The sequence below is a fragment of the Ixodes scapularis genome, unplaced genomic scaffold, assembly GCF_016920785.2.
Source record: "Ixodes scapularis isolate PalLabHiFi unplaced genomic scaffold, ASM1692078v2 PGA_scaffold7__128_contigs__length_106722199, whole genome shotgun sequence".
NCBI lineage: Eukaryota > Metazoa > Arthropoda > Arachnida > Ixodida > Ixodidae > Ixodes > Ixodes scapularis.
Genome location: NW_024609882.1, coordinates 39,305,903 through 39,330,941, shown reverse-complemented (window position 1 = coordinate 39,330,941; position 25,039 = coordinate 39,305,903). Strand labels below are relative to the sequence as shown.

The window sequence follows — 25,039 nt, the reverse complement described above, 5'->3', positions numbered from 1 at the left end:
TTTATCAGGAATATGTGCATGTCTTAATGAAACACATGTTACAACTGCGCACGCGCAGTACCGACCGAAATGTGGCCGCATACCGGGGGCAGCAAGAAACTTTTTCGCTAAGCGAGAAGCCCACTTTCATTGTTGAAGCCTTGACGAGAGTAGTGGGCAGTGGGCACTGGGTCGATTTTCCCGCCGATATCAACGCCGGCGACGTCACGAGGTAAAAGCTGGAAAGTTAGACAAAGCAAACGGCAGATGGCGCCAGTGAAGCGTGGCAGAGAAGAAACGTTGCGGCCCATAAACGCCAACGGCGTAGCAGATAACAAAACAAAACAAAAGGTGGAGGTCTGACGGGGAAGCGTATCGACCTTGACTTTTCGTGAAAATGACGTTGCGAGCGCGTCATCTTCCGGCGGAACCGGCTTTTGAGCGTGTGAAAACAAAACACGAGATGCCGTCTGACCAGTTTTTTTCTAGCCACTTTAACGGCGGACGCCCGTTGCCCCGAAGGCCCGGCGACATGGCGGCACGGTTTCATTGAAGACTGCAGCAAGAGCTTTATCCATCGCTGAGGTAAATAGTCCTCTCGATTTAATGCATAACCTGCATTCGCAGAAGCGTAGCGAAAGTTTCGCCGAACACGTTGAATGGGGCACGAAAGGATTTGTGGACTGTCATTAGCTGTATTGTGACAGCAGGTTTTCTTCTGGGGAGCTCTATATGAAAGATGCGTTTTGCGACGCTGTCATGGCCGGCAGCTCTGTATGAAAGATGCATTTTGCGACGCTGTCATGGCCGGCCGCCTTTGTGGTTTCATGCTTTCTTCCAAACAATGAGAAGCTGAGAGGAAACGCTGGAGACGAAAGTTATGGGGCTAGCAGGTTGAATTAGATCATATCGTAAGATGATCATGCGTGTTGTACGTTTGCACTTTTTCCTTCGTTTTTCTTTTTTGTACTGAGAACGTTTTAGTTTTATTTTTCTTTGAAGAAGGAAGTAATTTCCGTACATCTGAAGTAGGGTACTGTTATTTTCTTCGTCGTGAAAGCTATGTGCGCTATGCTTTGAACTCTAGTATAGGAAGGAAAATGTTAGAGGCATTACGTGCTACATCGCGTTGTCACACAGATAGGTCTGCATGCATTTGTGCTCTTTATTGAAGGGCCGCTGCTAGACAAAGCCTGAGCAATAAATGAAAATATGTACCATTTACATCTCGAATAAAAGCATAAAGAAGCAACAAATCCAAAAGCTGACAGAACCTTGCTACCAATTTTGAAATGAGCGATGCTATATGCCCTACGTAGTGCACTTTGGACGGAAATTGCTATATGCACTACGCTGAGAGCTCATGCCGCTGGGGCCACCCTTTTTCGAACTGCGCGTGTATCACTGGGGAGCTCGTTAACCCAGCCCCCCGCCTGCGTTCACGCCGCTTCGCGGCGACAGTATGCGGCTGCTAATTAGAAAAGTTAACCAGTACACGCCGCTTCGCGGCGTCCAGCCGGCAACCCAAGCCCCGCTGTCCCCGATCTGCGAAGTCTGCGAAGTTTCGTCGACAACATTCGGTGTTTTTTTTTTTTTTTTTTTTTTTTTTTGTGTTCATCGCAAAAAAGAAATATAAATATCGCCAAATGCCTCGTCAAAACAACGTTCAAGAAAAAAAAAAAAAAGGTAGCATTACCGCGATTCGAACCTGCGTCCACTTGCGTACGAAGCGGTCATGCTATCCCCTACGCTATGCTTTTTTTTTTTTTTTTTTTTGGATAAGATTCATTTATTTACAAAGTAAAAAAAATGGGTGAGTCGGCGGCTTGCGACTGCCCCATGAGGTGTAACAGTTCCGAATACATTCACAGTCACATACACTTGCATGGTCAGTACAATTCAACAGTGGGCCAAAGAATAATAACAACCGACAATAGTAACACAGCACTTGTTTTCAGTGACTTGTTATGTGGTCATCTCGTTATTTTTAATCGGGATTTAAGAGTTTCCCAAAAGTCGCTTTCAGGGAACTCTATCTCCTTAACTGAAGAGGTGACATAGTTAATTCCTTGAATCAAATACCTCCATGCGGGTTGACCACCTTCTCTTACCAGAGTGTGATCCGTACGAGAACTCCAAATTGCGTGTAATCCAATTAGAGTTAATATTTCAAGGCTGAGGCTATGCTGTTGCTTCCCGACATCTAGAAACTTCATGCTACGCCATGTAGGATATAAAGAAATTCCTGCTTCCGCTCGCAGCTTGGCCCAGAATAATTCGGCATTCGTGCAATACAAGAACGTGTGCTGCAGCGTCTCGGCAAAGGGGCAAATGACACAGTTTGTTCCCCATGGGAGGAAAAAAACCTTTCTTTTCCTCCCAGGTTTTCACTGGTAACACTTCCATGTGAAACCTTATAAAAAAGACTTTAATTCCCTGCCGGACAGGGTACCTCCTCAGCCGCTTGAAGACATCGGATCCGTTCGCTTCTGCAGTAAAGCCAGATCGGTAGAGGGGCGGCGGCATAACTAGGTCAATCGTGTCCCAGTACAAACGTTTCCTTGTCACTTTACTTAAGTATTCCATTGAATATCTATTTTCAAAATACTTCACCGCTTCTGCTATCTCTTTATAGTATCGCAGAACGGGTGCCTTCTTTACTGCATCATCATCAACGTTGACGTCCATCCACGAAGAGAGATAACGCCCTCCTAGCGAGCGCAGTACTGCGGCGGATATCGGGGCTTCCTTGTCTCGGAAAAGCAGAAACCGATGCACTTTCAACTTAATGTCAAAATTAATTAGCCCTAGCCCGCCTTTGTGGAGGCTGATCCCCTACGCTATGCCATCGGTTGGAAAACTCGTTGTGATCATTCATTTTATACGAGACAAACGTAGTGCATATAGCAATTTCCGGCCGAGCTGCACTCCGGAGTGCATATAGCATTACTCTTTTGAAATAAATCATGGGCGGCACACTGTTACTTTCCACATGAAAAGAAATGCTGAGCACTTCAGAACGCGTTCTCCGCGTTAGCGCTCTTACTGCCTGGCCATGGCTGTAGCTTTCGCCGCTTGCCAGTTTGCGGTGACACGATGCAAACTTCGGAACAACCATACCATGACCAGGTAAAAGGAAACATCAAAAGGTTCTTGAAAAAAAGTATTTGTTTGACTTAAATTCGATTCCTTTTATTTAAATAAGATTAATTTAATTTTGAATTTTGAGTTTTATTGCTATATGACTCCTTAAATATGGTAGATCTGTCCAACCATTGAAGACAACACAAAAAAAATAATTACTTTAAATTGAAAGCGCGGCCTAATTAACGATATTTTATTCATGTAAACCCCGCCATACTCCAACAAAAGCTTTATTTTTTTATTATTCTACGTTGCGGTTTGTTTCCTATAATGTCGCTGACCAAATATGAGAAAGGTGGAACAAAAGCTTTACGTTCTGACTGATTTTCTCAGAAAAGCACCGCCTTTTGCTGGTGTTCATCGGATATAAATATTTCGTGGTTGGTTCTCTTTTATTCATGTACAAAACAAATGCCCACATACAACGTAAAATTATAAACAAACGCGGTAAATAAAAAAAAATGTTCAGGAATACTTTGTGGGAAAAGTTGGACTTCAGTCATCATAGGAAAACAGGTGCGATTTAAATCACCTCGTTTTTCTTTATTTTCCACCCTGACCGTGGCCGTCTTGGTTCAAGGATAACACGACAAAGGCAGCCAACACCTCGTGCGAGGACAACACCACCTAGAATAGTCAAGGCCTGGGAACATCCTCCTTTCCCTTCAGGGAACATCATCACAATGGGATGTCGTCAGCCCAGCCGACGGACCCGAACCCGATGCCTAGTGTCCTTCGACACGTTGATTGGACCCGAGGCTCAGCCGAACGCTGACGCTGCACTCGTGTTTCAATCCGCGTCTTTCCTCGATCTCGCTCTGATAACGGCAATATTCTGGTGCACAGGCTTTGCTGATCTTAGGTGGGTGTTGACAAGGGCCAAGAAAAGCTTGTCCATACTCTGCAAGTGGCGGCTTGCTTTCTTGTTATTTCGCAATGAAAATAAACATAGTGCGTCAGGAAGCGATGAGTACACAACCTTTAATATCCGCCGGGAGCGCGACGCTATACACCGGCAGGTGCGGGGCCCTACTGCCTGGGTATAGGACACGGTGCCACCGTACTGGGCGGCCATGACTAACCCCGGCCCTGCCGCACATGTTTCACATCCTGCACGACATTTGCGCGGGTGACTAAAAACCTGAATCTTCTTTTTTTCCTCTGCATATCGTACATCTATAGCCTTTGCTTTAAGCCTCCCGTCTCCTAGTTTTTGGTGTCTCTAGTGATTCGTCCGGCGTCAGGTCGACGTCCAATACGCATCCTGTCACGAGCTAAAGACGAGACTTTTGGTGAACAAGATAGATGAGAGGTAATACATATATTCAATCATTCTTTTAGAGTGCTAACCTCTGCTTGGTCGACCAGGTGCATATACGGTTGGAGGAAACGAAAGGTGTGGAGCTCCGCGGTCCTAGGTATCGTCTCATCCTATGGTCAAGACGGCACAGCCATGATCCGGGAAACTCCTGAAGGCTACGTGTGCACGAAGCTGCACTACGTACCCATCGTCGGCTTCCTGTGTTCCCTCCTCGCCATGTTTGTGCCATACTGCATCGCTGTGTACGTCGGGGACGTCCCCGCCTTCTTGCCATTCATCAGGCAAGTGGCAGTCTTTCAAAGCTCGTGCGTATAGGGAGTGTTTTGAGTAGCTAAATAATCATTCTTTCCGTTCATCAAATATGGACAAAATTAAGTGTCAGCAGGTGGCACATCATTGAACTTCGGTCGCTGTGCTATGTGAGCGAATGTACTGACTCTCTCCTGTCTTTTTCCATCTCCCTTTACCCCAAAATGAACAACGTATAATAATTTCTAGATGGTATGTACAATGTCTAATGTTATTTGTACCATACTTTCTGTTTAATTACTCTTTTTAACATTACTCGCTCTCCTCAAGCGATCTCATTTAGTAATTTACTCACAAATGGTCAAACATTCTATGCACTCTATGCAAAAAGTAAAAAAAAAAAAAAGTTTCTTTCTTCCTGTTTTTTTATTTTTTTATTTTTTTTTATTTTTAGCATTAGAGGGACGTTTGGCACAGTTTGTTTTTACGAATGTCGTATCGCCTCGCAATTGCAAAAGAAAATCTGTTCTCTTCTCTAATAACGCAAAAGAAACAATTTATAGAAAGGAGACATTGGCTGACATTATAACGGCACCGGCTACTCTTCTGTAATTGAGAATAATTAGTGTTTGTTCACTTGACAGTTCACAGTTGTTACCTAAACGAAGCACTGCAAAGAACACCCTGTAAGACACTCCAAAGTATATCAGTACGCTATTTACATTAGGGTGCTATAATTTCTTATGCTTTTTACATAAACTAATTAATACATTCATTGCTCTTGCACTTACTTGTATACTCTAACTCACTAGATCAAATCAAATTTGTTCAGATCTCAAGTTCCGACGTGGCATATTTAGCTTTTATGATCTCAGTTTAATTAGCTCTACAAAACAGGAAATTATACTCTTTTATTGATTAGTTATCAAAGAAAGGTGGTGGAATCTGCTTCTAAAATAGAGTTTTCCCTACTTCATTGTATTTTAATTGAAGTGTAGGTTTATTGTCCTGGCCTAATTTGCAACTTTCCTTAAAGTGTTGTCTTTTTTTAAGCACATTACCGACAACAGTATTTCTACCAGCAATAAATGATTGTATCTACCAATTGCCTCTCTAATAGGTGGTATTGATTCGTCTTTCTGTGTCGCGCAGTGATCATTTTAACTGACCCCACGAGGAAATCGGATTGTTTAATGTTGTAAAATGTTTGCAATTTTCATCTACAGCGATGTTGGCGGTGATCCACCTCAGAGCATTATCTTTGGCATTTTCTTCGGCATAATGAGCTACATAGGTAGGTATGTGCGATGTGTGATGCGTATATTTCTTTTCCATATATACCTTTTCTTCGTTTTATTCAGCATTTCACGTGAGATCAAATGTCTGAACAGGTATGTGCACGGTTCTGTGTCGTTGAGATGTTCGGGTGCGAACAATAGTTAGCATTGAACTGCGAGTGTTCGACGATGAAGGCCAATCTTCCACTTCCAAATTAATCAATTCGCCAAAAGAATTGCTCGGCTTAGCTTAACTCGTAAACTTTATTGCAACAACAGTACGCTGCGTGAACAACTCATTTCATTCTCTTTTTATGTCTCCTCTGATGTCGATCACAATCCAAAGCTGAATCCCGGACAAAGGCTCACCGGAGAGAAGCTCACCGAACAAAAAGTCACCCATTTTTCCACAGACCCGGACAAAGGCTCACTAGGAGAAAATTTTATGTTGGTTTCAACACGAGTGCGGGCCCTCTTAGGTGCACGCGTGCGACACTGAAATGCAACGATAAATTAAATCTGACAGGCGCATGGTTTGTTGATTATAGTAGAAACAAGTTTATTTATCGATAAGTTAGAAGCGAACGCAGTCGCCTACGAGCTCCAGCAGTCTTGGTAGATTTTGATGTACCTGGAATACCTCGCAAATATTTTGAGGACGATTCTGCAGGCGCAGAGTGGTTTTCCGCACCCGCTTCACGGGGGGCTCACAACTCCGGGCTTGTGGCAATGCCCTGGCAACGAGCGCCTGACTTTGCTGTAGGCATTCAATCAGCCTCTAGATGCTTTGATGGGCGTGGCCGACGATCTTTGGGAATCCAGTATTCCATCCTCCGCAGGTGTTGTTCGTCCGGTCTTTATCTTGAAGAGTGGCGTCGTACATATTCCACCGTTCCGGGGGAAACTCCGGTCGTCGTCGGAGCACAGTCAGGCAAAGGGAAGAATTCGCTCTGGGTACCGCCGCAGAAGGAGCAGAAACATAACGGAAGAGGCCGTTGACATACGTGCTATCAAAGTAGTCCAGCAGGTAGCCGATGTTACCGGTCGACTTTTCCCTGATGGTTAGTCCTTCGGGAACAAGCTGTGATGGAAGGAACGTGAGCCTATCCAAAATCCCGCACAGCTTTCTAATTTGGTTATCTGTCTTGTACTTTTCCAAGAGGCCCAACTCTCGTTCCTTCAAAATATTTTTAAGAATTATCAAATTAATGGTTCATATATTACAGTTTTCCTTCAGTTTCCCTTTCACATCACCTTGAGGTAATCCTTCATTTCAAATACATTTACTACGCACAGTGACGGAAATTATTTTTTTTTAGCTATTCACCTTAAATATTACCCTGAACCCCAAGAAAATCTATGCATTAGTAACGAAGACACATTGTGCCTAAAGGCCCGTTCACACTCTTGCGACCGACTTCGACCGAGAGAGACCAGACCGGTTTTTAAGCCTTTTGCGACTTCTTAGGAGCGGATGCGATGCAGCGGAGCTGGTCCTAAGAAGTCGCGAGAGGCTTAAAAACCGGTCTGGTCTCTCTCGGTCTAACTCGGTCGCAAGAGTGTGAACGGGCCTTAACCTTTATGTGCGCGTCTAGCGTGACATAAGCACAATGAAAAAGCGAGGTCACCGAATGGAAACTTCGCTTCTTCGGTCACTCTTCGGGTTTAAAAACTTCAGTTCACGAAGTTTCTTGGGCGTGGCAAAAGGGTGCTGCGGCATACCTTGAGTCAAGCAAGCTTGATCTTATCAGCTCCACTCAGTTTCGGTGACCTAAATGTTGGTCCCAAATCGTTGCTTCTCTGCCTGTTATGGCTTATCGGTTGATACCTTTGCGTGGAATGAGGTACAAGTTCTCCTAAAAATGGTACAATGTCCATCGCGTTTGCACTTTATTTCAGCCCGTGTTTCGCCCGGGTCGCAAAAAAAAAAAAAAGTGAGCTTTTGTCCGGGTTTGTGAAAAAACGGGTGAGCTTTTATCCGGTGAGCTTTTGTCCTGTGAGCTTCTGTCCGGTGAGCGTTTGTCCGGTTACCTCCAAAGCTTGGCATCCCGCATAACAGTTCGTTTTGTAAATCCTTCATAACACTCATCTCCCCTGACTGGAACCACCTCTCTTTTCTTGAGTTAACCTGCTAACCTGCTTTTACAGCGGAGCTGTTAAGGGCTAGTTTCCCCAGTTTTGTGTCCGCCACCGAATAAATGTCGACACAAAACTCTGGACAGCTACCGCCATTCATGAGCGACGTTGGCAACCAGACAACCGGCTTGCCGGTTGTCTCGTTTCCGTCGTCGCTCATACATGGCGGCAACTTTTCCAGCATTTCCACTCTGGTTTTCACGAGAGTCGAAAAGCTGAATTTCTCTAGGCATCGTCCTAGAAGTCGTCCTTGAGGTTGTCCTAGACGTCGTCCTCTAGACATCGTCGCGGACGTCGGAAGGATAGCAGCTTCGCTGGTCTTCCATTTTATTATTAATATTATTATTATTATTGTCTTCACGTGAAGTGGAAAGGCTCTACAACTTGTGTTTAATATATTTATATACTTATTTTTATTATCGTTTCCTAACTCTCTCTTTGTAATGGTATACATATCTTAAGGGTAAATAAATAAAATAAGGCAAGCTCCAGCTTGCAGATAAGTAATCGTTGCAATGTAAGAAAAAACCTCGGAAAACGTTGAACAAAATTATGTTAGTTAAAAAGATTTACCGCCGAATTCAGAAACCTCACTCAAACTGCACTCAAACTGAAGGGCCCCTCCACTTTCTCGAGGAAGGCGCGAGGGCCGGCGCTGGCCAATCGCGAGGACGGATCCGCCGTCGCGATTGGCCAGCGCCGGCCCTCGCGCCTCCCTCGAGGAAGTGGAGGGGCCCTTCAGTTTGAGTGTAGTTGGAGGGAGGTTTCTGAATTCGGCGGTTAGGTTCGCATTATGGCACGTAATTATGGTGTTCCACGTATTCCCTTTGTGATCGGCATTACAAAACATATTTAGCTTTGCGCTCAGAACTTTTCACCCGATTTGTCCTATCCCGAGCACCGATTATCGCCTCTGTAGAGGAAACAAAGAAGTGGACAACACAGTGTCCAGTATTCAGGATGCTGAAAGTTCACCAGTTCGATTGAAAATAATTTGTTATGTCTAGTTTCTGTTGATTGCAGTGATTCGTAATTCGTGTGTTCTTGGAGAACGATACGCAACAGTACTGATGTCTTTCTGTGATTAAAAACGTCTACTTCAGCTTACCATGAAAGAAACAACAAAAATACCGTTGATTCGCCACCTTTACAGGCGACATCTTCAGTATATACTGACTCAAATGAGCGAAGAGGCCAGATGAGGTCCCAAAAAATTTCTGGTGTCGTATTTAGTCTGTCGTTTGGGGCTCATTGGCGTGCAGTGCGAACCGCGGCCCCCTACCGGACGTTTACAAGGATTTTCGCAATAAGTATCGACTCATAGGCCTCTCGCCTAAATTATGCCAGAGTATATTGAAGACACCATCTCGATAGGTAGCAAAACGTCTGAACTTTTTCTGCTTTCTCTGTTTTGTTAAGCTGGAAGGAACGTTCTCAATTGTGAGAAAATATCATAAGTGTGCAGGTGAGCTGGTGAATATTAACTATGTTGGATAAACCTGAGAGTGGGGTAGAGAAAAGACATCAAAACGTAGAAGAGACAGAAAATAGACAGAACGACGTCTGAAACTCAACTGATTTGTTTATTTAATCCACCTCCTTATATAGTCTCAATCTCAAGGTCAACTCCACCGATACAAAATGATGAAGTCTGTACAGTTAAAGCGCCACAGTCTCAATCACACAATACATGAGTGCGGAAAACCTTACAGCTCGACGTGATAAGCAGCATCCATTCTCCTTCAAAGGTGATCAAAGGAATCTCTTCCCCCTGTATTCTAAACACAGTTCCCACTTCTAATTAAAAAAACGCATCCTCCACCAACTACTAAATACAAAACAAAAAAACGCACACGTCGAAACGCCTTTTTAGCCATCACAGGTTAAAAAATAAATAAAAGTGTTTTGCAGTTTTTTTGTTTTTTTTTGGCAATCAAAATCAGGGTTGCACTTTACAGAACCCAAATCGCCCTAAAAAGAAAAAAAATTGGCATTACATTTTAATAAATATTTTTCACTTGTTTCCGAACTGTAGCGAAGCCTGACTTATACAGCTGCTTAGAGATTTTATCCGCACGGTCTCCCTTACAACTCTTTTTACATCGCTCCTCTCTATGTGCATGCTTTCAGTCTCCGACTAGGACTCCGTGCAGTTGTTACATTCATGCATATGTTTTGCGATTTCATAGTTTTTCATATTTCTTTTATGTTCGTTTAATCTGTCATTGATGCAGAGTGCCGTCTGTCCTACATACTTAAACCCACACTCCAATGGTATTTCATATACAATACCATTCTCGCAAAATACCGATTTTTCTCGATGAGCCCTTTTGCACTCACTCACCTGTTTTAAATGGCGTAAATTTACTTAATCTAAAATCTGAATTAAAGGCCCTGTCCACTCCAAACTGCCTCGCACATGCCTTCAGTTTGTGAGAAATCTCATGAAAATATGGTATTACAGCAAAGCGGTTTCCTGATTTCCGTTCGGTTTCTCTCCTGCGTTAGATAAACAATTCTAATTGACGTTTGATGAGACTGTCATCATGTCCTACACTAAACAACCTTTTCCACTACCTTTCCTTGATTCAGTGATATATTGGAAACACGACCTTTCTAACGCGTTCCTGACCAATGACTTTACAATTCCAGCCTTTACTTTCTTCGAAATATAACAACTCATTCTTGGCCAAACTGGTTTCGAATTTCCTTTTCCGTACACCCCACATAACCCTAGATTCACGTGAATGCGTGAATCAGGGGTTATATTGGGAATATATATTAAATGGACAAAAAAGAAATGTGAAGAACAATCCACAAAACTTGGAAATCGTAAAGTATATTCATGAATCAAACAACTGCGCGGCGTTCCGGTCGGTGACTGAAATCATACACAAAGAGAGGAACGGTGTAAAGAGGCGTTGCGGATAAAATCTCTAGACAACTGTATAAGTCGAGCGGTGGAGAAAAGCTCACCGGAGAAAAGCTCACCGTAGATAAGCTCACTGGAGAAAAGCTCACCGCCAAACTGCCCCGACGCGGAGAAAAGCTCACCGGCCATTTGACCGATGCGGAGAAAAGCTCACCTACGGATCTAAGAATCGAGAGTTCACTGAAATACGTTCACTCAACTGAAGTATGCTGGGATGCCTTATGCGCTTGCGGTCGTTCTGCACTTCACTAGCAATATATAGGGTGGCTAAAGTCGCCAGGCTCGATCTAAAATGGACCGTAAAAATCGACGCCTGCCCGTAGCCCCTCAAACTTTTCGTCAAAGGTGTATTTCATAGGTCGGTTTTTTCTTGTAGAATTACAAAGCGTAGTTCTCTTTCTGTAAAAAATAAGGCCAAGAAACTTGCCTGGGTCAACGGCGGGAGGCGACGCAGACGACCAAGTCAAGGTGCGGGGTGTGTTTGACACTCCTATTGATAGATGGCGCTACCTCCTTGTTTCCGTCAGAGTTCTGGTTTCGGTTTGCTTTCAATGAAATATCGAAACTGCCCGCGTCGACCGTGGTTTCTTGACACCAACATAATCGGTTTTGTAATCTACCTTTGGCGTGAAAATAAATGCAGACAATGATAGAAAAACTTCAAGTAACAAAAATAAAAGAAAACGCGGTTGCATAACGACAACGCTGACGGCGCTCTTGCTGCCGGCGGATTTCGTCTGCGTGTCGTCTGCTTTCTTTCGCTGGTCGGTTGCATCCTTGGACGCTGCTTCCGAGACCATTTTTTTGTTTTGTTTTGCCGCGGTTGGTGGAGAGACAGCCACCATGCGTCACTTTGGATGCTATTTACACCGCATGCACTTTTGAGACACGGGAGGCTGCCAAAGCAAGCTCCAGATAAACAGCAATTAATGGCTCTGAAAAGAGCCTGTCAGTAGGAGCCCGCGGTTTTCGCGGTTGTCAAAGCCGCTGGTCATATGTGCAAAATGGATAGATATGTGATCTTCAGTTCTCGTTGTCTTCAGTCCACATGTCCACCTCGAACTTGGAGGCACTTGTGCAGTCTTCGCTCATAATCCCTGAAGGCTGCCTCCCGCATGTTGTCCGTGATCGCATCGAAGGCGGATATAATCCGCTCTTTTAGTTCCGTCATCGAGCGTACGCGAACTGCGTAGACCTGGGCTTTCACAAAACCCCAAACAAAAAAATCACAAATTGTCAGGTCAGGGGACCGTGGGGGCCAGGGCATTGTCGGTGACCCTCGACCCATCCAGTTGCCGGGAAAGGTTCTGTCAAGCCAGTCTCTCACTGCGGTGGCGTAATGCGGTGGTGCTCCGTCTTGCTGGAAGATGCACACCTCCCTTTGCATGTGCGAAGCTTCCAGCTCCGGCAAGACGTCCTGTTCGAGCATGCGAAGGTAGGCGTCGCCGGTGACCGTGCCCTCAAAAAACAATGGACCGACAACGCCTTCCCTCCAAAGTCCACACCATACTACGACCTTTGGTGACTGGATAGCCTCTTCAATGATCCAGTGGGGGTTCGTCTCGGACCAGCAGCGGGTGTTTTGCTTGTTCACGTGCCCATCCAGATGAAAAATAGCTTCGTCCGTGAAAAGCAGAAACGGAAGGTGGTTCCTGTTTGTGGAGATGCGCCCAAGTTCGTCCACGCAGAACTGCTTTCGCCGTTCATAGTCATCTGGCTGCAGCTCGAACAGAACCTGTGGCTTGTACGGATACATTTGTCGGCGGATCACCATCCAGACGAAACTTTTACTGATGCCAAGTTGTCTTGCGACTTGCCGCACGGACAGGCGTGGGTTCAATGCAAATGCCGCAAGCACGGCGTGTCGTTTGTTCTGCTGTGGCGACCTCTCTTCAAGTACTCGCAGCCTGGTCTGCACAGTGTTTTCCGTGTTGAATCGGTGCACCCAGCGCAGGACAGTCCGACGGGTGGGCGGACGCCTGCGAAAAGTGGCTCGAAACTTCGATCTCACTTTCCTCATACTCCTGGTTTCTGTAAACCAAAGGACTACTTTTGCCCTCTCTTCGACGGTCAGGTGACGCATTGTGGCTGTTTTCTCCCCAACCACGACAGAAAAGGTCTCGGAAGCAGCGTCCAAGGATGCAACCGACCAGCGAAAGAAAGCAGACGACACGCAGACGAAATCCGCCGGCAGCAAGAGCGCCGTCAGCGTTGTCGTTATGCAACCGCGTTTTCTTTTATTTTTGTTACTTGAAGTTTTTCTATCATTGTCTGCATTTATTTTCACGCCAAAGGTAGATTACAAAACCGATTATGTTGGTGTCAAGAAACCACGGTCGACGCGGGCAGTTTCGATATTTCATTGAAAGCAAACCGAAACCAGAACTCTGACGGAAACAAGGAGGTAGCGCCATCTATCAATAGGAGTGTCAAACACACCCCGCACCTTGACTTGGTCGTCTGCGTCGCCTCCCGCCGTTGACCCAGGCAAGTTTCTTGGCCTTATTTTTTACAGAAAGAGAACTACGCTTTGTAATTCTACAAGAAAAAAACGACCTATGAAATACACCTTTGACGAAAAGTTTGAGGGGCTACGGGCAGGCGTCGATTTTTACGGTCCATTTTAGATCGAGCCTGGCGACTTTAGCCACCCTATATATACATATATATATATATATCTTTTTTTTAATAACAAAAACATGGGTAACACGTCAGGCCTCGCCTGACGAAAATAAAATGAATACTTTCGATAGAACCTTAATTTAAAAGAAAATAAGCGGGGAAATATAACCATTGCAGAGGGCTGCAGCTCAAGCAGTTCCTGGAAACCTTTTATGTAGAATACCAACACCGCATTGCCAAATCTCCATATTTTCGCCATTTTTTTGAAAAAAAGGGGGGGGGGGGTCTTAATTCTTACCTTATTCCAACGGAAATATGAAGAAGTCGTATTTACTTCATCCCGGCTACGTCAGAATTAAATATGGTGACACTCACGTGATTCAAATCAGACCGGTTTTACCAAGATGATTTCAATCAAAACATGGCCGCAAAAATACTTACATTTTTTTATCATTTATGTTTCTTTACTATATGGTGTTTTTATAGGACCATATATTTTGTATTTAAATCAAAGAATAGTCACACAATAACGATTTAAATTGGACTGATCACGAGCAAAAAGCAGTGATCTCCAAAGCAAATTTTCTACCTGCGACTTGGTTCGTCAGTTACCTCAGATCTTTTTGTGAAGAATCCAGAACGTAATATAGAAGCGAAAACTGAGAAAGTGATGTCGTATTGCTAGAAAATCAGATTGGGGGAAAAAAAGCAAATATAACTTTTTTTTTAAGGAAAAAGAAAGAGAAAACAAGCTGTCTTTGTTTTAGTTGGCGGGGTTTTCATGAACAAAAAGCGGTTAAAACTTCAGTAACTGTTTTTTCGGCATTGTTTTTGACTGATCGGAAGCATTGATCAAACAACCAGCCGTGTTTAGAATTGCAAAGAGTGATAAATAGTCAATACTTGATAGCTACAGTAATATTAGTCTGATTTAAATAAGATAAATCTTACATATTTGTTTTAATCTAAATTTTCTTTTATTTAGCCCACAGCAGAGCGATCTGGTGTGAATTGCGTACACTGCGTCACCCTCTCAACATAAACAAAGAATCAACTTTTTTTTTTTTACATTTTAGTAGTTATTAAAACTTCTCTTTCGGTGGAAATTGCTCATTCGGGGCACATACTCATGCGATAAACGTTTGACGCTGATCAACCCCTTCTGTAAATAAAATACGAAAAATCGCTTCGCTCTAACTCTGTTGGGCGGTATACCGCCTGCATGAGAGGCGCATAAAACCTTGGTAGCACTACTGCTATTAACGACCAATTCACATAATTTAATTTAAGGTGGGCTTTTCCCCGGGTCTGTCAAAAGACTGGTGAACTTTTCTCCGGACCGCCTCAAAACTGGGTGAGCTTTTCTCTGGTGAGCTCTTCTCCGGTAAGCTTATCTCCGATGAGCTTATCTCCGATGAGCTTTTCTCCGGTGAGCTTTTCTCCGGGATTCGTGTAAGTCAGGCTTCCGTACAGTTCGGAAACAATTAAAAAATCTTTATAAAATTCTAATGTTAAACAAAGTCCTCTAAGTACAACTTGTGTTGTTTGAAGTGTGACCCTGATTAAGGTTGTCCAAAAAAAACTAAAGACCACACTTTTTATTGACGCGTATTGGCCCAAAAGCCGTTTAGATGTCTGCGATTTGTGTTGGGAGGTAGAGAGGGCTTTTTTTTATAATCATAAGGGGAACTGTGTTTAGAATAGAATGGGAAGGGATCCTTTTGTTCAAGTATGAAGAAAGATGGATGTTGCCATATCGCGTCGACCTGTAAGGTCCTCCACATTCTGGCATTGCGCGATGGAGACTGGGGTACTTGAACTGTACAGACTTCGTCATTTTGTGTTGGTGGAGAAAACCTTGAGATTGAGAATACTATATAAGGAGATTGACTAAATAAACGACTTAGCTGAGTTTGAGATGTCGTCCTGTCTATTTTCTGTCTCTTCTACGTTTTGATGTTTCTTCTCTGCTCCAGTCTCAGGTTAATCCACCATGGTTCAATTGTGAATTCTACCGATTTTTGGGAATATTTTTGCAGTACAGTTTTTCTAGAGTTCAGTCGTGATTGGTGCTTTGCAATCTTCTGGGGTTTCTTTCCCTTTCAGGAATATTCGGGATGTGCTTGAAGTACCATATCGTAAGGAAGCAAAACGTGTCCAAAGATCCTCGAGTGGACAGAATTAATAAGTGGACCTTGACCGGAGGAATGTGCACGCTCCTCGGAATGCTTCTAGTCATCCTTTGCCCCACGGGTCACATGCGCAGAGACGGGGGCTGGGTAAGAATAAATTCAATTAAACTGGTGACATGCTTCGAGTGTACGCATTGATGTTACTGCCAAGTGATCAGGTCAAAAGGTTCCTTATAAATGTAAGATATGTGTTTTACAAATGAACCAACTAGGCCAAGTTGTGTCGTTCTTGTGTCCGATCAGATTGCTGGTGGACCTACGCCAAGCATTTTGTAAGGTGGGAGAGGCCTTGTCAGGCTTTTTGTCCTTTTGCCTCTGCGTCCAATGCGGGTGTACTCCCGTAAAAAACAATAAATGACACTTTAGAATATTAATGCCTATAAACACAGGAAGATGGGACAGTTATAAAATGCTCACTAGTCAATTTGTATCGGGATCTGTTTATCGCAACTTAGTGTTAACGTATAATAAATAACCAAGGTAACCACAATAAAAATATCACCATAGATTATATTTTTATCATCTATAATGATAAAATATCATTATAGATGAAAAATCATCATTTTAAATAATCATGATAAATCATCATGATAAATTTTATCATCTATGGTTACCAACTTGCGAGATTTATGAGTCATGACTTTGTTCACACAGGTTTAGACGTTGGTGTACACCTGTTTGTTTTGCTTTAAAGATGTTTAATACGTCTGTACGTTTTGAGAAGTTTTGCTATTTGCTATAAATGGGCTAAACCAGTGCGGAACAATAATGGTCATTAGTGTCGTGCAATTATACTTTTCCCTTACTGTCTTGCTTGAAATAAAAGATATATAACTTTGTATCTGTGAGTGAATTCTACATTGTGACTTCAGCGTTTGCGGTTTGTGTTTTCTTCCTTTTAACATCGTAGTACTGGCCCATCTTCGTTCCACACAGTGTGGGAGCAGGCCTGGTTTTTGTCGTGGGATATGTCATCGCCGTTCTGCATCTCTACCTCCAGCAACTCATGGATCCCCACTGGAAGACGTCACCTTTGTACTACTTCAGGCTCTTTCTGACCATTACGGGCATCACCGCTATGGTCATCAGTATCCTTTGCTTTATTATTCGTACTTATCGATTGACACAAGCTGTGCTTAGAACTTGGTGCTTTCGCTATATGATCGACTTGTTTATTTTATTATAATCTCCCTGCTTGCCAAGGTTATTTCTGGATAGCGTTAATTTTTTTTAATTTAGCTTGGAACTTCTGCGTTATGTTACTCGTAATCCTTCGAGTCTAAAAGAAAATGTTGTTCACAGTGAAGTCCAAGGTTCACGGTATCCCAGGGTCTTAGTAACTTTGGTTACTGACGGTAACACCTATTCATTATGACAAATGCGTCTTTCTCACACCGTGTAGTACCCTCTGGAACAAAAAAAAAAAATATCCGCTAGAATTCAGACGTACTTGTTTTTCAATTGAACGTTTTGCTATTTTCGGTGGCGTCTTTTTGTGGCAATTCGGAAGAGAAGGGTGCGCGTGCGCGGCCTTGATCGGCGCTAAGAGCGCCCGAGCGCCCGTGCGTTCATAGCTTTAATTGCATAGCCACGGAAAGTTGTCTACGAGCATAATCATATATTGAGTCACTTTGTCTTCGAATGATGATGATCAGGATATTTGAACTCTAGGTAAGAACTCAGTGATTTGATGTTCACGAATGCAAGTTTGTGTGCTCGCAATCGTACTAAAAAAAAACAAAAAAAGGAAAAACAAGGAAACAAGGAGACGCAAAAAGGGGACAAACACAACATAGTATTTTCTTTTTTTTTTTTTTTTTTGCTTCAATCGAAATGACGATATTTTGAAGGAAATAAGAGTTACTGCGTTGCAAAAAGGGAGATCGGTGGCCGAGTGCACACAAGCTCGGAGCACGTGGAGCGAAAGCTCGCGCTGCAGAACCCAGGATCCTAGGTTCAATTCCCACCCCTGCCCGTTTCGATCTCTGAATGAGTATCGTATACTGGCGTGCGGTCGTGTATCACGACTGCGTAGTGCACGTTAAAGACCGCAGGTTAGCGGTTGTACCGAACTGGCTAAATTGCTCATCTACAGCTGAGACACCAGACGCCCACCGAGGCAGACTAACTTCCTTCTGTATAATCATACACACAACAATTTTCGCTTTTGCGTTGCAAGAAATACAAAAAAAAAATATTGAGCTTTCACGCTCATGTGTCTTATTGCTGACAGTTTGTTAGGGTAGAATGCGGTCTTGGCTCTGCTTGTTTTCTGGTTTTGGCCGTTCTATTATATTGATCTGACCCCTAGAAGCAAACACAAAAAGAGCTCAGATGGTAGACTGGAGCCCAAATTGGAAGTTCTTATGAATTTTCTTTGAGTCACTGGGGGTATCAAGCACCACGTGGTGCGTAAATGAGTTTTGCAAGGCATATCAGCTCTTGTGGCCAGCAAAGGCGATCTGAAATATTAGATCACTTTGTTGTTTACTGCAAGTAATCCAGCGTGCGACGGCCTACGAGCGGTTGCCACCTTGACAACATGCAAGAGTACGTACCAAACTCGCTAATCACTTAGTATCGCAACTACTTAATTCCGGTTTGTGGAACAGTGTTATAAAAGTCACTGGTGCGATCGGGTGGCTTTGTTTCAGTTACACGAGGACGCGTGCAAATAAAACAGTCACGCTCTAGCGCGAGAGGCTTTCCCGAGCTTTTACATTATGTATGAAGCGCAATGCCGAGACTTACTTATAGCCCTCGCTCGAATTGACGTCAGAGCCTTTTAGCTGTCCGAGCTTCAGGCAGAAAGACAAAGAGTTAACGCGGTTTTCCTGGTGTTCTTTTTTTTTTTTTTTTTTCTTGCTACAAGGGAAACAGTAGCTGCGAGCACAAGCTGCTATCTTTATTTCGCCCTATCGTTAAAACCCGTTTCTTACAACAACAAAAAAGTAAAAGCTGTTAATTCCTGCTTTCAGATTGCAGTCGATTTTCGTTATCGAGAGTTAAGGTAATTGCAATGTATGAAATTGTTTTTGGTATGATATTCACAATAGGCGCGTAAAAAACGCATTTCTAATTTGTGTCTAAATGCCAGTCCTGTTCATTCATTACTATGTTTATCAGCATAAAGAATACTTTAAGATCCACCTGATCTAGCCTTCTGCAGAGTATATTTGTGCATACAGACGTATAAATGATAGATGGCATTATGAGCTATCATTCAAACCTTTAAAACAATAGGGCGATCGTATCTCTCTGATTAGATTAATTAAATGCATTTGGCTCTATGATGACAAAGACGCAGCTCTACCCTAGATACGACATTGTTTTAGAAACGGTAGCATGCCAAATATACCTTGTATTGTGTTACTGTCAGCATTCGTGGACATCAAAGGCCAACGTACATTTATCTCGCAATTTCTTTCTTGGATGATAAACCGACATTTTCAGTTCTTGCCTTCGAGTGAAGATTAGGACAAGCTAAGCAGCAGTCCTTTGAGAAAGGCGCCGAGTAAATTCTAAAACGGCGACGCACAGTTCGCGCTTTCCATTTTTTACGGCTCCTCTTTTCCTATATCCTCTCCACTTTTTACCTTGCTCCAACTGGACTTCCCCGCAGCTTAGGAGGAGGGGGGGGGGGGGGGGGGGGACGCTGAGAAAATTATCTTTCCTGCAGAAAACTGAGGTTGTACGTCCGCCTTTAAGTGAAAAGCCTGATGGCGCGACGTTCAAACACCAAATACGGATTAACATTTTGCTCTAGCCTCAAGTTCAGATCCAGCTCAAGCATGGGCCTGACACGTGTTTCTGAAACACTTTATATACAGTTTCACTAATCAACTTGCAGGCCGCTATCTTTACCTATTTGACTGTGGAACGCGTTCAGAGCATACGCAGTAGCGTTAACAGCCCAGTGACCTAGCAATTTTTCTCTTGGTGATAAGCACCGGAAAGGTGTGTGGTTACCTTCAGCTTCAGAAACGCAGAGCGTGGCTTATAACATTCGCGATCCTTTCTTCGCGATTCGTTCTTCCGCCATCTTGTGCGCTAATGGCCAAATCAAATTAGCCGAGGAGCCTAAATATACTCGGAACTCACCACGCCCTGCGTTTGGGTGAATATATAGTCACACGTATGCCGGTGCACTGGAACCACCATTCGCGCGATTTCACTGATAAAGCAGCCAACGACGTGAGTACTCCTTACATTGTGTTTCGCGAAGCCGTCACCCAGTGGCCACTGAACGACATCAGCAACATGGCTCCCGTGGCTGACCACGGAAAGCAGGTGAGCGTCGGAGCGAAATGTGCATTTCTCCGTACTTAAAGAGGAACTGGAGCTCTTCTATATTTGAGTAGAAACACGTAAAACACCTTTATTTGACCTTCAGGATCGGAAATATCAAGAATTTTTTTTAATTTTTATTTGGTGCATCGATGCTGCAGGAAATCATTTTCAAAGTACCGCTGAAGCCTCACCTTCCCGGAACGTTACGTCATAAAAAGATTTTTACGAATCTCCCTTCTCGCGCATTTCAGCGCCTATCGAAGCTATGCACGCACACCCTTGCTATTTTCTAAAATGTCAAAAACAGACATCACGGCTGGTATCTGTGCGAAGGATTATACCTAGGAAGCTTGCAATCGGACGCGGTGTCCACACGTGCGACACGCACTTGGCGGTCGAAAGATCCTTTTTATGACGTACCGACTGGTCTGAGGTTTTTCGTGTTTTCTCGCGTTTAGCTACATCTTCGGGGAAAACGAAGATATTCGGATTCACGGGGTAAATACACTCTAAAATCCACCTCTAACTTGTTTTCTTCCAAGAGCCTCTTGAGCTTGCCATTAACGCGAATGTTTACTGTACGAAACCAATATTGAGTCAATCAGGCAATAAGGGCTGGGCGTCGATTAAAAATTTTAACCCGATTAATCGCCACCCCTTAATCGATGAATTAATCGATTAATCGGCTTCGTTCATTTCAATGCGTAAAATTATTGGAACGTCAAATTCACACTGATTTGTCTTGGCTGAATATTCGAAATACTGCGCAATATACAATTTCGCTTATGAATCATCCTCGACGTGTTGTTGAGAACAGTTGAAAAACACTCACGGACATAGGTTTATACTTCAGCTGCATTAAACAAAGGTGCTCGCTGTTATTCTCCGGCGGGAGTGAGCGCCTTTGGTTGTTCAGTGTTCTATGTGGCGCTAAACAAACTCTCGTACGGCGTTGAAGTGGCCGGGACTCGTGATCCCTTCTGCACCTTGTCTGGAGTTACAAATCTTGCCCCCACAGTATACTTTGCGTTGAAATTTCACTTAAGGTATGCACTTCATGCAGCTAACGCCTACCCATCCACGCCTGTGAAGTGAAAGCGTTTAGTTTTCATTTTCTTATGGTTGGGCAAAATTTTACCGATTAGCCGGTTAAAAATTAATCGCGATTAAGGCATTAATTGATTAATCCCTATGTTAATCGGTGATTTGCATAGCACTGATCAATAGTGCTTCGACCAGATCCCTATTGTCGGTGTCAGTTTAAAATTCCAATATATGCTCCACCTCGTGCAGGAGCTTTCTGCCTTTGGTAACACTTCGTTGCACGCTCAGACAAAGCCTGGAGGAAGGCAGTGAGCGCGTGCTGGAGGGGGGGGAGGGAGGCGGAGTATCTGCGAGGTTCACTATAATTACTTTTTTTTTTCTCGGCCGTCCCAATAGTATTTAAAGCTCTTTTTTACCCGTTTACATTCGGGTAACAAAGTTATTATCTTCGGGGACTGTTTGTTAGGGACATTATACCAAACGTTTAAAACATTCGGGATACATTTTAATGGTCGCTGTAGCCGGGAAAGTGATATTCTTCGTCCTTATGTAATTTTGGTGTCTGTTTGCGTTTTAGGTATTCGCCGACATATTGATATAAATTATTTTTTTGTTATAGTTACCCACAAGTAATTTACGGCATCTAGTGGCTATATCACTAAGCTGCCGAGGCAAGCTGTGCGGAGCGCAAGCTCGTCTGCTTCTTCCGGAGGGGTTGCGTTGGCGCCAGAACGTCGAGCTCTGATTAGCCTTGATTGGAAGTATAGTGGGTTGGCCTCAAAGGGATACTGAACCGAACTTTCGAGCCCACTAAACAAGGCTGGACGAATAGGCGGCACGCTGCAAAACCCAAAAACATCACTCATACAGCGATATCTCTAACGGATCACCGTATTTTTGGCAAAGAACTACGCGATTGAACACGGCCGACGAGACAAGGCACGCCACGATTCCCTTTCCCTCTCCACCTCGCTACGTCCCATCGAGCTGGTGAACCGAAGCGAGGAGGAGAGAAGCGAGGCCGCTTCCCCTCAATCTCAAATTCTTCCGGAGGGCAATGACGTCAAAGAACTCGCTTAATCGCGCCTTTTTTTTTTTCCAAAAGTACGGCCATTTTTTTTAGTTATCGATGTACGAGAGTGATGTTTTGAAGTTCGTAGCGTCCCTTTCAACGCTTTAGCGACATTATTTTGCGAAATCCGAATTTCAGTTCAGTAGACCTCAAGGCAGCTAAGCACGTAGCTAGCAGTGAGGTCTACCCCCTATTCTATCAATCAGAGCCAATCAGAGCTCGGCATTTTTACGTCACCGTAACCCCTGCTCAGGAATCAGACGAACTTGCACTCCGCATAGCTCATAGAGAGTTTGAGGAACGCTGGCCGTTAGATAACACTTTCAATGTTCTCTCGTTTTAATTCTTGCTTTGGCATACGTATCGGCCAGTGTTGTAAGCGTCACCGGAAAAAAGGTAACTATATATGCTACGCTTTACTTGCAAATGAAAAAAACGTGTTACCAACCAACGCTACCTCAAAATAAAAGAAACGCGTTACCGTTACCACAAAATGTAACGGACGTTACTTTTGCGTTACTTTCTTAATTATGAATGAACACGCTTTACTGTTTTGACGTTAGAGGTATGCATAAGCGCCATATTTCAAGAAACATAATGTCCATGCAAAAACCGAACATAATTAACTTACCTTTTTTACAATTTCATCTGAATACTGACCAAAAAAAACACAGACTGCAAAAACTCAAAAATGCACTTGGCTTGGCGCCTAGAAACACAAAAAAAAAATTCAGTGTAACTTTTTTAAGTCTTGGGAAGAATACGTGTAGCCAGTAACCTAGCTGCGTTACAGGTTCCTTGGAATAAATAACGTTAAGTACGTTACCCTTTACTGTTTTAAAATATAACGAGTCCGTTACGTGTTACCGAAAAAAAGTAACACGTTACCGCCACCACTGGTATCGACTAATGCTGCAGCATCATTGATTATTAAGTGATAATTAAAAGCTCGTAACTCGCCACGTTGCGCATTTCTTAAGTTGTCAATATCTATAGCTTGCTGTTATGACAAAGAGGATCGATATTAGCAACTCCTGCTGGTCAAAATTCTACGCCCTTAAAGCAAGCTTGAAAACGTGTGCCAAATATTGTTTCTGTGCAGTCAGTGGGATCTCTGAAGAGGCAATAAAAATGTGTTGCCAACACCGGTATATACGTGCGCAAAATGACGGTTGGGCAAACCGGAACTCTACAAGTAATGCGAGATCGCGGTGCGCAAGTCACGCGGGCAACAGAAGTGCTTTTAAAAACTTTTTTCTCATATATCCTGCTGGATCTATATATACGAGAAGAATCTTAAATCCAGTGAGCGTTTGTTCTTTCGCTGTCATCCGTGAGAAGCCTTTGTCTTTTGTCGTTAACGACCGTCCTCCTTTCTTTTTTTCTTTTTTTCGTAGTACCCGCAACAGATGCTGAAATGCATTGTGGCCGAGTGGGTCATGGTGCTCGTGTTTCAAGTCTACGTTCTCACCTACCTGTCCGACTTTCGGGATGCGACATTGTTCTTCAGAGTCGACCTTGAGAGTACAGGCGACAAGAAGGAAAGTTGACGACGATGACACGACAGCCCTTTGGCCGACTCTGGAGGCGGGTGCAGGAAAACTTGGATGAACTCGCTGGCATCATTTCCTTCCTGGTGTTATCCAAATATTGACGGCTCGTGACGGGCCACTATGCACAATTAAAGCACCTACCGCGTTTCAGGCGGCGAGATATTGTGTTTTTCCCCCTACCAGGGTTTGAGAAATTAACGCACAGTGCGCACTAAGACGTTAGATCACCTTGTTTGAGGGCCACACTTGTAAGGGTGTTCAGCAACACACTTACGTCGCAGACGCGTTGACAGAATTATCATCTGCGGACTCATGTCAAGTATGTTCGAAGTACGTTCGCTTCATACACACATGTAGGCTTCGAACGTGTGTGACGGGGTCGTCACACAAAAAAGAAATACGGCTGAGGCCGTGTCTGCAGACCGCCTTTTGTATAATGTATTGACTGTTTTGGGATTCTGAGGAACACCCTAAAAAGTGTGATGCTGGCGATCCTGGCAGAATCTTGGGAGTATTTTTCTACGAGACGCAAGTGTACGAGCAACGAGCCCCACGTGTGGGTCTCAGGTGCACGGAAAAACGAATACAGACGCGACGAATCACGCACGAGAGCAGAATCAGGGACCCGATGACAGCTCCACCGCGTTATATACTCGTCGTTTCAAAGTCACTAATTTTCGAGTGACTGTCTCCGCAATTTCAAAGGCTACAGCATGTTGCTTTTTGTTCGTTAATATCTCGCGTTTAATACGCCTACTTTCAAGGAATGTATCTCAAAGTCAGAAGTATCGGTAAGCTTAATAAATATTCGGCATAGTCGCTAAGCCAGGGTGTGGAACCGGAGCTGAACCGAACCAAAAACCCGACCCGAACCGGAACTGAATCGAACCTAAATCTTTGCCGCCATCTTGAAACTGAACCGGAACTGAAAAGAAAAGCAATATAACGGTCACCCATTTCAAAACGGTTCCCGGCAATTTTTTTTTTTTCAATTACAAAAATGAATGTCTGAAAAGAAAATGGCAGCCGTATTTATATGTAGTGATTAAGTTGCCATATACCGAACTCCAATGTATAAGAAATAGCGGATTTCCGTATCGCTCTTGTATTGGTACTATGATTTATCGTGTGTCATGTGGTCACGTGACGTTATGGTGTCAAGACGTGCTGTCAAGTGTGTACATCAGCATCGCCAAACATTTGGGTAATGGCTCGTGTTCAATCAAAA

The 25,039-nt window shown here is 43.7% G+C and overlaps 1 protein-coding gene across 2 annotated transcripts; it reads left to right on the top strand.

Moving 5' to 3' along the window:
* Positions 1 to 315: 315 nt before the first annotated feature.
* LOC8029806 (DNA damage-regulated autophagy modulator protein 1) lies at positions 316 to 23,961 on the top strand. 2 transcript variants are annotated; one of them, XM_040218144.3, is made up of 8 exons: positions 316 to 564; positions 4,306 to 4,435; positions 4,492 to 4,725; positions 5,920 to 5,987; positions 15,767 to 15,939; positions 16,763 to 16,940; positions 20,078 to 20,142; positions 23,656 to 23,961. In XM_040218144.3, exons 3-8 carry the CDS (start codon positions 4,577 to 4,579, stop codon positions 23,806 to 23,808), a joined length of 786 nt encoding a protein of 261 aa, XP_040074078.1. In that variant the 5' UTR covers positions 316 to 564; positions 4,306 to 4,435; positions 4,492 to 4,576; the 3' UTR covers positions 23,809 to 23,961. The 2 variants fall into 2 exon arrangements, with proteins under 2 accessions (XP_040074078.1, XP_029851447.2); XM_029995587.4 differs by lacking the exon at positions 4,306 to 4,435.
* Positions 23,962 to 25,039: the final 1,078 nt, after the last annotated feature.

Excerpts from the sequence above, each read along its gene's own strand:
- LOC8029806 (XM_029995587.4), top strand. The coding sequence starts at position 4,577 with ATGATCCGGGAAACTCCTGAAGGCTACGTGTGCACGAAGCTGCACTAC. Across the intron at positions 16,941-20,077 it reads CATCACCGCTATGGTCATCA|CCGTCACCCAGTGGCCACTG; the intron begins GTATCCTTTGCT and ends TGTTTCGCGAAG. Across the intron at positions 20,143-23,655 it reads TGGCTGACCACGGAAAGCAG|TACCCGCAACAGATGCTGAA; the intron begins GTGAGCGTCGGA and ends TTTTTTTCGTAG.